This window comes from Lycium ferocissimum, chromosome 1 (assembly GCF_029784015.1).
Source record: "Lycium ferocissimum isolate CSIRO_LF1 chromosome 1, AGI_CSIRO_Lferr_CH_V1, whole genome shotgun sequence".
NCBI lineage: Eukaryota > Viridiplantae > Streptophyta > Magnoliopsida > Solanales > Solanaceae > Lycium > Lycium ferocissimum.
In genome coordinates this window covers 13528566-13545276 of record NC_081342.1, presented here as the reverse complement: position 1 = coordinate 13545276, position 16711 = coordinate 13528566, and the positions used below count along the sequence as shown (strand labels likewise).

Genomic DNA, 16711 nt, shown 5'->3' with positions numbered 1-16711 from the left:
ACTCAAAGAAATGAATCTTCATCACATCTCTTTTCATTTTTTTCTCCTTCGTGCTGACACTGGAGAAGTTCCTGTATATGTTTCACATCCATCCTATGCAACGAACATTTTGTCTCACTACATTGCGAAGTTCCGCTACTGCTCTACTTCTTGAATCTCTTTTTTGTTTAGAAAATCAGGAGATTTCCTAATATTGTATGGAACACTATATGATTTTATCATAATAATTAGGTATCTTAATTATCAGGAATTTTCTCTTTTTGCATATTAATAACCAATTTTTATATGAGTTCTCTCTCTTCTTTTCTCATTCTCCTTTCACATGGTATCAGAGCCTTTAAATCTTGGTAAAGCAAGAGAGTGAATAACGAATGATCCTTCAAACTCAAAAAGTGATTGAGTCCGACTCAAGCGAGTGAGTGAAAGTTTTCAGATGAGATGGACCCCCAAGCGATAAGCGAGAACCCCAATTGCTTAGGGGTCGCACTCTGTCCCGCTTGGTGGACAAAATCTTCTCTCCTTTTAGAATTCTTTCTCCTACACACCTTTTTTGCCCTCTTTCACCGCGGAGGAAAGAATAATTTGTAGCTTCCACCTATGACTGGCCAAAATCTTTTTTCTTTTCTATTTTTACCATCTGCACCTCTTTTTGAGTGATTGTTGTGGCAATACTATGCCTCTTTCTAGTGATTATTTTGGAGGCATTATGCCTCTACCATTCTGGTGTCATTAAGCCTCTTTCGAATGTCCATCTCAGGATTGCCTCTTCTGGCCATTCCTCTGAAGACTTCTCCAGCAATTTTTTTCTGTCACCATTGTGGCATTTTTCTGTTTACTCCTCTTTGTCCTTTTCCACATTTTCTGTTTCATCTTCAGCGCCACTCAAGCTAAGCCGATGAGGTGATGATACCCTGGAGATTTGCATAACTGTTCCTCTTTCTAGTGATAAAGAATAGTTCCTTCTGTGTGCTTTTACTAAATTCATTGTCCATTTACCAGTGAAATTCAGGAGAACATAATTCCAGTATTTCTTTTTCACTGTTTCGGAAACACTGTTCAGGCGACTGTATTTTCTAACTTCTTAGAATTTCTTCCTTTGCAATTAATAAAACTCTTATTGTTTCACCACCTTAAGCTTGACGGTGTGTGTTGAAAATTAAGAGAATCGTAAAATTATTGTGTGTAATGTGCTTAATGATTATGTTATTGGTGAAAGTAAAAAAAGAATCATTAAGAATATTATGTGGAATGATGTTAATTATTATGTCATAGTACGTAGAAATCTCAGTAATTAGGAAACTTTCCTTATTTCATATAACTCCCTAGTTGCCCTCTCCCCAACATTGCTAAGAATCAAAATAAAATAAAATAATATAAGTTTGGCTTCAACTGATAGTGGATCACCTTTTGCTTTAAAAGGTCCCCTCACCTCATATATATGATAAAGGAATCGGATTATCTTAGTCTAAATTTTTACTTGATCAAAAAAATATGATAAAGGAATCAAGCAGTTTTAACTTTTTTTTTTTTTCTGGAAATATAACTTGAGATGTATGACACATGCTCATCCATTAGGGGAGGAGCATCTCGTGTGTTGGTTTTAGTCATACAGTTCCTTTCTGAGGTGCCAATTTGTGAGTTCCATGAATAAGTATTCTTAAGAGACTGAAAATTTTAATGTAAATGATAAGCAATGTTTTGTGTTACTATATACCTGCATTAACATATATGTAAAGAAGGAAAACAAAGGGGTAAGAACTAAGAACGATATATGAAAGATGATATTTATTTATTAGCAGTGTGGCCATATAGACGTGAGATTTGAAAATTATTATCAGGCAGCCCCAGCTTATTCAAATTTTCCTTTCTATAACTTCTAATTGTTTCTTGGAAGTTCGTGTTGTGATCTTTTAAATTGGGAGATATTGAAGCTGTTCTTCGGTGCAGATGTACAGCAGTGGCAATCCAACTAACATAGCAAATCCTGTAAATGATGTGAGGGTTCAGCTTGATATCAAAGAAATAGGTGGAGGAAGGTTAACCCTTTACCAGACTACTCTTTGTGAAATGATTCCATTTAATCAGCTCCATGATGATTTGAATCTTGATCCCAACGGCTATCTTAATGCATACAATATAAATGATATCCAACTTATCTGCTGCCAACCTGATGCAAATACTCTGTGGCTGGTTCCGGATGTGGTTCAGCGAAGATTCATTCTGTCTCTGAAAGATATGGAAGTTAAATTTTCTTGGGTTCTTACAAGGGACAGGCCTAAGGGCAAGGAGGTTGTGAAATATGAAAGAACTCTTGATCCTGCGGATTGTCCAAAGCCATTGGAAGTTAGGAAAGTTTTGAATGGTTCCATCAATAGCTTCCGCGCGTATAATATATATCCTAGATATTTTCGCGTGACTGGCTCTGGGGAAGTTAGGACTATTGAAGAGGCGGTAAGGACCTTACTAAACACTAAAGCTGAATGTTTATATGTTATTTGAATTTTCTTGCCACCAGAAGGTAGATAAATTTTGGGATATTTTTCAACATATTAACTTTGATATATTCCCTATTAAGAAAAGAAGTTGGCTAAAGCTACTATCAGATTAATTTTTGCATTTCATCTTCTATTTTGTAGCTAACTAAAGATATTTGTCTGCATAACTGATTTTTATAGGCAAATGGTGTTAGCGCGGATATCATTTTAAATCGGGGAGTCTCTGAGTGGTGGTCCTTCCATGATATCAATTCACTGAATGTAAAAGGCTGTGGAGGGTTGAGAGGGCCTATAGCCATAGTTGTATCAGAGGAAACACCGCGTAAGTAATGGATTATCTTTCATATAGCATGAGAAAGTAAGTGAAGTGTGTTGATCACTAACAATTTGTATGTGTTTTAGAGGGTTTGCTAGGTGAAACTCTCAGCAAGTTCAGTATATGGGGTCTCTACATCACATTTGTTTTAGCAGTTGGTCGCTTCATCAGACTGCAGTGCTCCGACTTGCGAATGAGAATCCCATATGAAAATCTTCCTTCATGTGACAGGTAATAAGTCATTGTCTGATTATTAACATTGTTGTAAAGAAAATCGAGTACAGTTCTACTTAAAGCAAAAATGTACGATTTTGGTGCCATGCAGATTGATTGCCATCTGTGAGGATATATATGCTGCAAGAGCAGAGGGTGAGCTTGGAGTGGAGGAAATCCTGTACTGGACGCTAGTGAAGATATATAGATCTCCGCATATGTTGCTCGAGTATACTAAGCCTGATTAGTCCATAAGAGTTTACTCTCAACTGCAGAGTTTGACAACGGATATTAGTCCTAACGCCTATGTAGAAGAGAAATACTAACCAATAACATTAAACTTCCCAATGTCTTTTCTTGGCTTGAAGTTGGGAAGGATCGTATGTATTGATTCCTCATGCTGAAGCCTCCAAAGTAGATGATAGAAACATCTGTAAATATAGGGCAGAGTGCAAATATAGCAACAAATTTGTGTATAACATAAAAACTTTTTTTGGCAATGGAAAGGTTCTTATCCATCTAATTTGTGTCCATTTCCTTTGCGAGTGATGTTTACTGATCCCACTTCTGGTATAACATACTTGTACCATTTAGTCTGGATTACTTTTATGTTTGTCAATACACACTTTGCACAGGTTGTCTTGCCCTTTCACCAAATGTTGCTGCAGTTTATTGAACTTTTATTTCCCTGTTTCCTTAAAACCCTTTCAGAGTTGGGATTTAGCACTATAGCACGAAACAGTTTTTAGTTTTCGGGTTGAATGTAGATAACACTTATCAGGTTTTTCTCTCTTGCCAATTTTCTGTGACATTAAATTAAAGGAATACATATATAAATTTCATTTTCTCTTCCAACCAGTAGCACTCAGTAGTGCAATCCTTCTTTGTGGTGTATCCGGATAGTCTCATCTATAATCTTTGAGAAAGGTGTTCAGTATCTCACAATATCTGAGTTGGAAGTAGAATTTGAAGTTAAAATTAATTATTGATCCAAAAAGAATGTGAAAGTTGAAGTTGTGCTTGGATATGAACCGCAATCTGCACTAGAAAACAAAGTACATGAAACTTGAATATTTGTGAGTGGAAATCGATATTCAATGATATACACCTTCAATTCAATTATTTTTTACTTGACAAAAATTTGCAACTAGTTCTGATCTGATCAAATATCCAAGAGAGTACAAGGAAACATATAAAACATGTTGGTGAGAATACCACAAATTACAGTTGAAAAATAAAATGAAAAATAAATAAATATTTTTTAAGCTGAGGTGCGGATATCTCACTCTCTTTAAGGAGATTCAAAATCACTGCGGTATAATCTTCACCGGTCCAACAATAATACTCTTTTACTTGTCTCCTCCCGGATAAAATAGCCTGACAATGTCATGTGACTCAACTAACTCCGGACTAGTTGAAGAGTCCAAAGCTCCACCAATAAGAACACTCCTTCAACATAAAATAACTCTCTTTTGTAGTGAATAAGTTGGAGACTTAGATAATTTTATTTGGCTTAATGCATATGCGACCCCTTAATCTTGCCCCTTTTTCCATTTTGTCACCTCAACTAAGTGTTATTTCTATTGAACCCTTGAACTTGGCCCAAACGTGTCTATTAAACACAATCCAACTTACATAGCATATATGGTGATTTTTTTTTTGGCTTTGCGCATGAACGTAAATCGCATCCTACGTGGAAAATTCAACCAAAATACCCCACCCATTCTAATTATATGCATCAGATAGTAAAAAGTGTGCTACTGTGTTATACCATTTTTTTGCGCGGACTGCCCTTCTTTTGGGGTGGTCTTTAAATTTTGCCCCTCAAATTTGTGGTCTTTAAATTTTGCCCCTCATATTTGTGGTCTTTAAGTTGTGCCCTTCGCTTGAAAAGGTGGGCAAATACATAAAGTTCGGGTTCGAACCCCCGCTCAAGCATAAAATAAAAAAATAATTTCGCAAGGCAGATCGGGAGAGTATGCCGATCCGGCATACAATCTTTAAGGAAAAGCTAAAGTTATGCCGGATCCGCATAACTAAAAGTCCGCCCCATAAGGCGAATTTTTCCTAAGACATAGTTTAGTTATGCCTTATGGGGCGTAATTTTAGTTAAGGCATAACAAAATTATGCCCCATAAGGCAAGAACTTTTCCTTAATGCATAGACTTTGCCTTATAAGGCAAAGTTTAAGTTATGCCTTAAGAAAACTTTCGCATTATGGGCATACTTTTAGTTATGTCTTTGGGGCATACTTTTTAGTTAAGGCATAACTAAAAGTTTACCTTGAAAAGTAAATATATATATATATATATATATATATATATATAGGCAAAGTCCGCTTTAACTCGTACTTTTACTTAAACACAACTAAAAGTCCGCCCCTCCGTACTTTTTTACTTAAACACAACTAAAAGTCCGCCCTCCCGTACTTTTACTTAAACACAACTAAAAAAAAAGTCGCCCCTCCCGCCGACTTTTAGTTGAACACAACTAAAAGTCCGGAGAAAGGGGACTTTCCTCAAGCATATATATTATTTTTTTTTAACTTTTCAAGGGAAACTTTTAGTAATGCCTTAGCTAAAAGTGTTTAAAGTCCCATAAAACATAACTAAAAGTATGCCCCATAAGGCGTAAGTTTTCCTTAAGGTATAACAAAAAGTTTGCCTTATAAGGCAAAATTTAATGGGCAAACTTTTGTTTTTACCCAAGCATAACTTTGTGAAGGAATTATCAAAGTTATACGGACCCTGATACTTATGCCAAGTCCGCCCATAAGGCATAAGATACGGTCCCAAGATAACTTTGGTAATTCCTTCACAAGCGTATGCTGTCATAGCTAAATTTAACTCGCCTTGCGAATTTTTTTCAAATTTTTGATCGCGTGTGGGTTCGAACCTGGAACCTATGGGTTTTAGCCGAAGGGCAAAATTTAAAAATTTCAAATATGAGGGGCAAAATTTAAAGACCACCCCAAACGAAGGGCAATTCTGCGAATTGCCCATACAAGTGAAGAACCGCCACTTAAACCAATCAAATAACAAAACTGGAAAATAAGAAATTAAAATTGGAAACTACTGAAAACTAAAACTAAAAAATAAGAGACCAAAACGGAAAGCCAATACTGGAAAATAAAAACTAGAAAATCAAAAACTGAAAAATAAGAAACCATAACTGGAAAACTAAAAAGCCAAAACCAAACTTAATATCTGATGTGTATAATTAAAATGGGTGGGGTATTTTAATTGGTCGAATTTTCCACGTAGGATGCGATTGACATTCACGCGCAAGGCCAAAAAAAATTTGAAACTCATCATATATGTTAGGTAAGTCGAATTGTGTTTGATAAACACACTTGAAGCTAAGTTCAGGGGTTCAATAGGAACAATACTTAGTTGAGGTGGCAAAATGGAAAAAAGGGATAAGTTTAGGAGGCCGCATATGCATTAAGCCATTTTATTTTGTCTCAACTATCTCTTTTTACTATACTAACCACAAAATATAAACACAAATTAAAATTTCTCATCCATTCCTCATGAGTTAATTCCTTGGATGATCACCCAAATTTAGGAAATTTTCTACAAAAATCATTTTTATTTCATTTAGGACGATAAAGTCTCTCAAGTATCACAATTTTCCTTAAAAAAATACCTAGACACCTCAAAAGCTTCCTTCTCTCCTAGTTGGCATGCCATATCATTAGAGCCTCATATTTTTTTAATACTAGACATATTAAACTCATAAAACTCATTTAATCAAATTCATATTTTATATCCAATCAAATTTTGACCCGGTTAAAAAGAAGCAAAGGAACAAACTAGCATGTAATCTAAATGAATTAGAATAAAAGGTGAACTTTTTAAATCTATAGATAAGTTTTAAAAATTAAAATTAAAATTAAAATATAAAAATTTGAATTTGAGTTACATTTGCTTTGGTTTAATCTATTGCTAGATATTAACATGACAAGTTGGAATACCTATATCTTAACATGAAATAAGTTATATATTTCATATAAGACTAATAACAGAATAGTTCAAAATAAAAAATAAGAGTAATCATATAATATTTTAAAATAAGTATTATAGTAATGAAAATTATATACCTTTTGCATGAGAAATAAAAAGACCTCGATGATATGGAAATAAAAATAGCAAAATTACACACTACATATTTAAGGATAAATAAGTAAAAATATAGAGGAAAAATTTACACTAAATTTATTTTTTAAAATACACTATTCAATTAGATTTTTAAGAAGTTAAACCGATATGAATACAATCTTTGTGTTATTTGTGTAATTCTATTTTAATGTGAAAAGAATATATTGTTTAGTGTGGAAAAAAAATTTGCTATTTAAAAAAAATTGAATTTGAATAGAAAGATTAAATTAATTGAATTTTAATTTAAGTTGAAATATAATATATTTGATTGAGATTAAAAAAAAAACTTAGATTTGAAAAAGTGGATTAATAGAAAATATGGTTTGATTCCTTTGCTGCTTTTTATTAATCAGGTCATATTTGATTGGGTATAAAATATGAATTTGGTTAAATGAGTTTGAGTCTACTATTAAAAAAGATGGAGTTTTAATGGCATCATTTCAATTAGGAGAGAAGGAGACTTTGAGGTATTTAAATACTTTTTGAGGAAAATAGTGATATTTGAGTGACTTTATTGTTCTAAATGAAACAAAAGTAATTTTTATAGGAAATTCTCTAAACTTGGGTGGCCACCGTCCAAGATATTAACTCCAACCCGCATCTACCCAACACAAGGAAGAAAACATCCTTTATATAAATGCATGAGTTCTTCCACAGGTCAATGTAAAGAAAGTGGATAGTAATTGAAAGTTTAGCGAAGTAATTAGTATGAGATAATGGCATGAGCTACACCACCATTTTCTTGTCAATTTATGGCAATTAACATAAATTAGTATAATACCAGCGCGTTGTGCAAAAAGTGTTAGAGAAAAAAATATAATTAATTATTATTTTATTTGACTTGGTCATATGAAATATTTTATGATTTTATCAAATGTGATATTTAAATCATTTGATCCGCGGCCGTTTATCAAAAGGCCAGCAATGAAGGAAAATTATGTCCTCCATCTTAAATTGCCGCAAGATTTTGTGTATGTGCAGTAAGATTTAGACTCCGTATGATTCCATAAAATCACTTAACAGGATAGGAAAAAAAGTTCATTCGAATTGTTGAATAGATAGATTCTGATATAATATAATTTGCTTGAACATTTTTCTACAATTGTCGTCTTACTTTTTTACACAATATACCCCATATGAAAAATTCATAATATTAATATATTAGCTAATCATATGATCATTGAATAGCTTTTGGATGAGTACTTGATTCATTTAGGTAAATTAAAATGAAATACATGTAAATGTCCCCAAAGACTCAGGTTTTGCCTCACTCAAGAAGTCTTCCAACCTCGTCTCAGACTAACCCAAGTCCCTTTATTTTTTTTTATATTTTTTTTCGTGCATTGCCACATTACCACAATCTAGCTGACTTTATGAATCTTAATGACATGAATTCTATTTACATAAGGCAACACCATAAAAAACGTAAAGCTAAATAAAATATTCTCTTACCAGAAGTATATATTGCATCTAGCTTGCGTAGATAATTCATTTCAATATATATTCTATGCTTTGTCAGTATAATGTGAGAAGTACACGTTTGGCTCTTGGTAGTTTGTTATACACATTGATGACTATGTGAAGAAGAATTTCTAGAAAGAGAGGTGCACCCCCATGTTTGTTCCATATTTCGATATTTGGTCAGAAGACACAAATTCAACAATGTGATGTATGAGAGATAAAAGCCAATCAATTTTGTTTCATCAATTGGGTTTTATCTCTGGTTGCATGTATGGACGGACACTAATCTCTTGTGTCTTTTAAATGCAGAAGTTGCTCTTTCTGAAACGAAACAAAAAATATGACAAAACAAAGAAGCATATAATGAAACCATCCAAAAACAATAGAACTTATCTCGTTGCAATTACTACAGATAATATACAACAATTTTTCATTCGGAATAACCCCTCAGAAAGGACGTAACTCTGTAGGGCATTAAAACAAAACGGGCTTGACTAAATTATATTATAGCCAAGTATCAGTAAAATTTGAATGCTAAGCATTAAATAAAATCATAATGCAAAATCACATAAATAAACTTGAGTTGACTGGATAATTCAATCTTAAATAGTAAAATAATATAGGTTTTTCGATAAAAGATCCATATGCCAACTCAAATTTAAATTACAAATAAGTTGGATAATGATAAAGAATTAGAAGATATTCATCTTCAATTTAACTTCATATAAGATCAATTTCTCAACTCAAATTCAAATTAAAGATAAGTGCGATAAGGATTAAAAATTTAAAACATAGTATATGTTTTTGTTCAATTAAATTCAAATTTAAGATAAGTTATGCAAAAGAATTACAAAATATATCCATTTTTAAATCAAATTTATTGAAAAAAATTATTTTACTGTTTAAATTCGAATTGCGGATAATCTTTTAGATTTTGGCAGTGTTTCATACAAAACTTTTGTTGTGTATCGTGTGTTCATTTGCTGCATAAAGAACGTATCCTACTTATTCTTCATTTTATAAGTTAACGTGCATTTTTATTTACTTAATGGCTCAAAAGTTGTGATGCTGCGCCAATATTGGCTTAATAGTATTAAATATTTTCTCATGAACAATTCTCCTAAAAGAAGGACAAGGAGAATACAGATAGATACGATGATTGTTTTACAAATCTGCTCATGAGAAAGTTATGGTTTGAAATCCTTATCCAATCAAATGATTCTGAAGGATAATCACTGATTAATTTAAAAATAATAGTCATCGTTCATTCAAATTCAATTTAAAAACTTCATTTGTCTTATAGAAGATATGCAAAAGAACATTTAATACAGGTATTTCCTGTGTTTTTCCCTAGGTTCTGATGCATTTTTTGTTTTTGTTTTTAGTCTAACGTAATTGCTTTCATGGTATCTGCAATACAAAAAAACACACACAGAAAATTCAAATTATGATTGTATGGATTGTAGAAGACGAAATCTAACTAATTCAAAAAAAAGAGCACGAAAACTGCACCTAATCAATGTTCATCATCCCCGTACCCCAAAACACAAGGCAAGATCAAGAAGAATACAGAAATAAAAAACACCCGTTTGCTTCATGGATCCTCTTTATACTGCTATAATTATACTGTTAATTACAATAGACCTTTGCCTTTATTCCTTCTTTGATATGCTCTCCAAATTAGAGAACACAAAAGACAATAATGGTTTACTATCTTTTTTTTTCGAAAGCATGCTTATTTTTTGCCATAATAAGCAATAATACCAACTTTTGTTTTTTTCCTCTCTAACTGCATACCCTTAGAAAAATTGTACATGCTCTTCTGCATCGAATAATAAAGGAAATCAACAATACATATTTCAGCGTACCTCCTCGGCACGCAAGGTCCAGTATTGATCATTTATGTTCTCAATTCTTTCATTAAGCGCAAAAATCTGCAAAGAAAATATAGAAAATGTTGAATTTAATTTCACTCTGACATATACATAACGCATGCACAAATCTCATAGAGAGTGTTAATACTGAAGAAGAAGACAAAATCAAACGCACCAACAAATAAAGTAATAAAAAATCTGAAGCTAATCATGGTGGCTTTGTCTTAACTCTTCCAAAGCCACATCCAAAGGAGGAGAAAATGTGAACCGTAAAGAGGCAGTCTGATTTTTAAATAGATAGAGCTTAAAAAAGCACTCTTTAACACTTTCGAAGACAACTGTTCCCTAATTCTTTTGCTTTATATATACTACAGTTAGATTTTGTATTTCACTGCCTTTATCTAAATATTTTGAATAATTTATTTGTTTTACTTTATCTATATATCTACTCTATGGGGAACGTGGGTGAGGCCGGTGAGCGCTTGGGGTTGGTTTACCTATAAGAAGTTATTTTTTAATTTTAAAAACTGAATGTTAAAAATATGTAAATTTTTAAATGATTATTCCTTATATCACGAAAGTTATTTATTTTTGATGTCTGAGATATAGATCTTTGAATTTGAGAAGTCCGAAAATGATGATTAGATAAAGTTGAAAAGTTCTAACGATCTTCAGCTTCTAATTTATGAATTCAAATGTCTGTAATTTACAATTTCCAATAAAATAGGCTTAGGCGATAGTAAGAGTACATTTCAGCCGTGAGTTTAAGTTTCTTTAATCTTATCACTACCCCTTAGTTGTGAAATAATAAACGTGATCAGTTATAATGCATATATGTAGAATTTTCAACTTTTCGTTTTATATATTTGTTGCAGTTAAGTTTTGGGGTGGTAGTTACCTTTTTGATAAAGTCTCCTCGTTTAAAAAGTTATTGAACGGGAGTGTATCTATATAGTTCCACAAAAATTCTTTTGTTATGTTACCGTGTGTTGTGGGATAAATATAATTATTAATTTTTTCCCTTTTTTCAAAGAATTTTCTAGTTCATATTTTATTGCAAACGTGAGTTTTCTTTGTTTTACTTTTTATCTGATTTGCGTAGTTTTTTTTTTTTTTTTTTTTCATTTAAGCAGTTTTTTCACTCAGTTTCATCATATTTTCGCTGTCAAACTTAAAATTAAAGCAACTGTCAAAATTTGACGTTTTTTTTTTTTAAATGTAAAAATTAAAGATTTACAGATTGTCCTATTTCAGTAAATTTCCCAATTTTTAACAATCTATATAATATAAAATAAAAGCATAGCGAGGTGATGTACGACTCTACATGGCCAAAGATTGTCATTTACTTTTTTCCGGTTTCTTTGAGCTTTTATTCCTCATTCTTTCAATTAAATATAATATGTAATTCGATCTAATGTGTATTCATTGTTAAAGAAAAAATTGCTTCCCTCTGTTGAAACTGTTCTGAATTCATTACTCAATTAAAGAGATTAGAAATTAAAAACAATGAATGATGAAATAATCAGTTCAGTTTCAAAAACCTCTCATTTTCAACACCTTTTCATTATAGTTTCGTCACAGCTACTTAAAGAAACTGTTGTTATAATTCTTTGTTGGAAAACTCAAAAGTCTCATTAACTTGGTTTATTCTGATGTTTAAAATGATGGTTCCCGTCATCCATTCTTCATCTTATAGTCTGAAAATGTTATGTTCAAAATGAATTTTGTTGACGGGAATTTGATTGTCGTCTTGCCTTGGCACATGATGTATCATTTTGCAACTCTTTTTGATGCTGCTATTCAGGTATTATTGTTTTGGCTTAAGATATGTTTCAGCTGTAAACATTTTTTTATCTTATGTTAGGTAATTCATCGAATATATATTAGTCCTTCCTTTTTCCCATCCGAGTTTCCTTTCATTCTTTTTTCGACTTGTAGGAAAACTATTTACGTGATAAATGAGCGTTAGCTTCTCGATTGTGTCCATTATTTCATGGAAAGCTTACAAAGGTCGTCTGATATAAATTATGTCCCGATAAAGATATGAAAAAGACTCCGTGTATTTTTTAGTCTCGTATAGCAGTTCTATAAGTTAAATTTACATCACTTCTTTTTAATGGAGTAAAAGAAAATTTAACAATCTTGTGTTCTGTGTTCCAGAATTTTAACTCGGAAGGACACGGACAATAGCACTGTGTTGGGAAAAGAGGCTGGTTATGTGCTTAGTTGTATGGTTCTCCCTTATAATTGAGTACCACCAATACAACCAGACACAAATGATTTAATTGCCTGCTCTATTATATGGTTAATTCTTGCACGCGGTAAGTGTATTTGTCTTCCTAACCTATCCTTCAATTCTTGCATTTTATTCGGCTAATTTACGACCATTTGATATAATTAATAGAAGTAGAGTTTTTAAAAAATTATATGGCTGCTTACGGAAACCTAAGATCTTCCTTCCATGACTATGAGGATTTGTGAGGGAGTTGAAATGTGAAGCAGAAGAAGTTAGAGATATATTTTAAGTCAAGCGATTACATTTGTTTCTCAGTTAGGAGTTTTAGGCGGTTGGAATTAGATTAAGAGAAAAGAATTAGGATGAAAATATACAAAAGAAAGAAAGAAAAAGAAAATAAAAGGAAAGTATTCGAAACTACGAAATTTACCGGACTTTTCATTTCTTTTCTCTTTTTATTTCAGTTTCCATTTCCATTTCTTTAATTTTATATCATCATTATATGAAACATAAGTTCAATAAGTCATAATAAAAACAAGGCCTTAGAATAAGACAAAAAACGGTTAACATTGAATGAATTTTAAATAAGATGTTAAAAGAATTATGAAAAGATGTTTAATTAAAGAAATTAATTTTCTTTTATCAACATTAAATTCTATTATATTTTTTTAATACTGCGCTATCAAGTACACTAGTTAATAAATAATGTTAAGCTTATCTTTTGAATAAATTGTGTTAAATACTTATACTTGATTCGTGTAATTCAAATTCAGCCTCAATGTTTCAAGGAAGAGTCATTGAGACAAATGATTAATCATTTTGTTCTCTAAAGTTTTAAGCTCCCGCCAAAGTTTATTCATTTTGTTCTCTACAATTTTAAGCTCCCGCCAAAGTTTATTCATTTTGTTCTCTACAATTTTAAGCTCCTTTAATTTAAAAGTATTTTTCAGAAACTCTTTTGTGGAAATCTGCACCCAAAAACTGCTTGTATATTCAAATTTTAAAATATTTTTTCCCACTTTTCTTTTCATAAACTTCTAATATTTAATTAGTTGTTAGTTAATTACTTAATAAGTAACATGTGGCTTTCTCTGGTGATGCCACTTGGCTGAATGTGATGCTTCTTCCTCTGCTTTTAATAATATATAGATAATGCCCCTTAATAATATTGAAATGCATATAAACTGAACAAAATATATGCTGGCCCTTGACAAGAATCATGAAGTGGTACGAAAATTGTAAAGTTTGAAGTTCATGGGACTGTCTTTCACCATTTTCGAGGTAGGTGAAACCTCGTATTTATTTCAGATTTCAAACCCATTCAATTTGCCTAAGTTTGTTACAGAGGGATAATATCACATATTTCAATTCATTTACTGTATTTAGTCAGATATAACAAAACTCAAAATAGAATTTATTGCGACTTAAAAAGTACAAAATTTTGATTATTCTTTTAAGTTGTTCATACTATGCAAACTAAAAGGTACACCTGTCATTAGAAGTGAAATAATGAAAAGTCTTTTTTTGTTGAAATTTCATCTAAGGCACCATCTCTTTGTAAAATAAGCCGAAAATTTCAACCATATTTGTTTGAATCATTTTGAGATAAAAAAGTAAGAATTTGTGTACTTTTTTCTGGGTGTCCAAATTCGGAAAGGATTCATTTATGCGGGTAAAAATAAGCGAGTTAATAAATGTTTGAGTTGTTGAGTGTTGCAAGTATACGCGGTCGTACAAGTAATATAGAAACGATCCCACATAGACTTATTTCAATTCATTTACTGTATTTAGTCAGATATAACAAAACTCAAAATAGAATTTGTTGTGACTTAAAAAGTACAAAATTTTGATTATTCTTTTAAGTTGTTCATACTTCATGCAAACTAAAAGGTACACGTGTCATTAGAAGTGAAATAATGACTATCAAGTATCAACAACTTGTTTTGTTGGGATTCTAGCTCTTCATCCAAGGCACCATCTCTTTGTACTAATTCCAACGCCAAACGACAAAAGGTTGAACCATATTTGTTTGACAACCCTAGAAGTAAGGTTTTGAGATGACAAAAAGAAGGAATAACCTAGGATAAAAAAGAAGAAGAAATTTGAAACCTAGAGAAAAATGAGAATTTTTTACAAATCTTAATAGTCCTCCCGTGTCAAATGTCTATATATAGGGTCTAGGGGTAATAATTAAGGAATCCAAATCCTAGTCTAATCGGGAAAAAACATCGCCACATCCCCGCTTTCCTTCGCATCGTGGAAGGATCGCGCAAGGATAAATTTTCTCGCCTTAATCACGCGATGCGGATCGATGGCCCGATTTCGTACGCTAAGCATTGGTTGAGCTAAAATGAGTTGCGATTACTCTCTTGTTAGTTCGTGTCACCGACCTACCTCATCCAATCGATTAACTTAATCATTTCAATCACATTTTCCATCGTTTGTTTATCGTACCTATGCACATTAAATATAACGACATAAGTTCAAATGTTTACTAATGAATTAAGCGATACAAGTCATAATAAGAATCTCATTTATTATAAATATCAAAATTAACTAAAATGAGTTATGTATGCATCATAACCTGCCCACCAAATTATTACTAAGTTTTGATTGTTTATTTGTTATTTCTTAATGTTTTAAATACCTAATTATAAAATCTCTTTATGCGTCACAAGGTTTCTCATGTGTCAACTTGGGCTACATACCAGCCCAATTTTTAGATGGTTGAATTGGGCGGGGCAAAATAAGATGAGTCAACAAACATTTTTTGCCCGGATTTCCCTTTAAAGGCATTGGTCTTTAAATTTTGCCCCTCAAATTGGTGGTCTCTATTTTTGCCTTCGCCTAAAAATCCATGAGTTCCGGGTTCGAACCCCCGCTCAGTCAAAATTTTTTAAAAAAAATTCACAAGGCAAAGTTTTGGATTTCGCAAGGCAGAGTTTCATAGCAAAGTAGGCCTATTTAGGCAAAATTTTGCCTTATAAGAAAAAGGTTTGCCTTAATGCAGAATTTGTCTTAAGGCAGATTGTTTTTTTGTTTTTATTTTTTATTTTTTATTTTTTTTACTTTGCAAGCCAAACCTTTGCCTTATAAGGCAAACTTTTGCCCGACTAGGCCTACTTTGCTGTGAAACTCTATCTTTCAATTTTTATTTTATTTTTTACTGAGCCGGGATTCGAACCCAGTATCTCGAAGTAATTTACGCAAAGGGCAAATATTAAAGAACAACAATTTGAGGGGCAAAAATTAAAGACCGCCCCTGAATAAGAGCGATTGTGCAAATTTCCTGTCATCAAATAATCCCGCTCAAAAGTGAACAGATTAGACACATCAAATCTTTTTGGGCTAACTTTACCGCCCCTAATTTTATGTCTCATTATTTAGTTTCATATTTCTGGCGTTAATAGTGTAAGGTCGTGAAGGACAAGGATAAATATCATCAATTACATATATGCATCAGGTGTTTATATCCAATTAATTATTTTAATCTTAGTTAACTAAAACTAAAAATAAAAATAAAAATGAATTAATCATGATTAAGTGATAAATTTATATCTAAAAGCTACATATCTTGCATTTACTGGTTGAGCGTCAAAACCCAGTACGAATAAACTGATAAATCAATAGAACGGAAAAAAAAAAAAAAAATCCGTCTCCCCACTGAAAACGTTATTACAGATTTTGGGGGACTATGCATGACTATCACATATACCATGCGTCTCATTTAAAGTGAAAGGGTTTAAAGTATGAGGATTAAAACACCTAATTTCAATATGAAGTAGGACATAAATTTTAATGTTCAAATAACTTTTACATATATGAGAATATATTATACGTCAGAATAATAATAATCTAAAATATTTTAAAATTAAAAATTTAGATTTAATAGAAATAAATGTTTAACTTCCAAAAAAAAGTACTAGTGTCGGGTAATGAGACAAAAGGACTACATA

At 31.9% G+C, this 16711-nt stretch overlaps 1 protein-coding gene across 4 annotated transcripts in view; it reads left to right on the top strand.

Moving 5' to 3' along the window:
• Positions 1-3547, top strand: part of LOC132048961 (piezo-type mechanosensitive ion channel homolog) — a 33086-nt gene extending 29539 nt beyond the window's left edge. For all 4 annotated transcript variants that reach the window (XM_059439650.1, XM_059439661.1, XM_059439657.1 and 1 more), the window contains 4 exons: positions 1948-2451; positions 2676-2817; positions 2898-3042; positions 3137-3547. In XM_059439650.1, the coding sequence (XP_059295633.1) occupies positions 1948-2451; positions 2676-2817; positions 2898-3042; positions 3137-3272 (927 nt within the window). In that variant the 3' untranslated portion in view covers positions 3273-3547. The remainder of the gene's footprint in view (positions 1-1947; positions 2452-2675; positions 2818-2897; positions 3043-3136) is intronic.
• The last annotated feature ends 13164 nt before the right edge of the window (positions 3548-16711 follow it).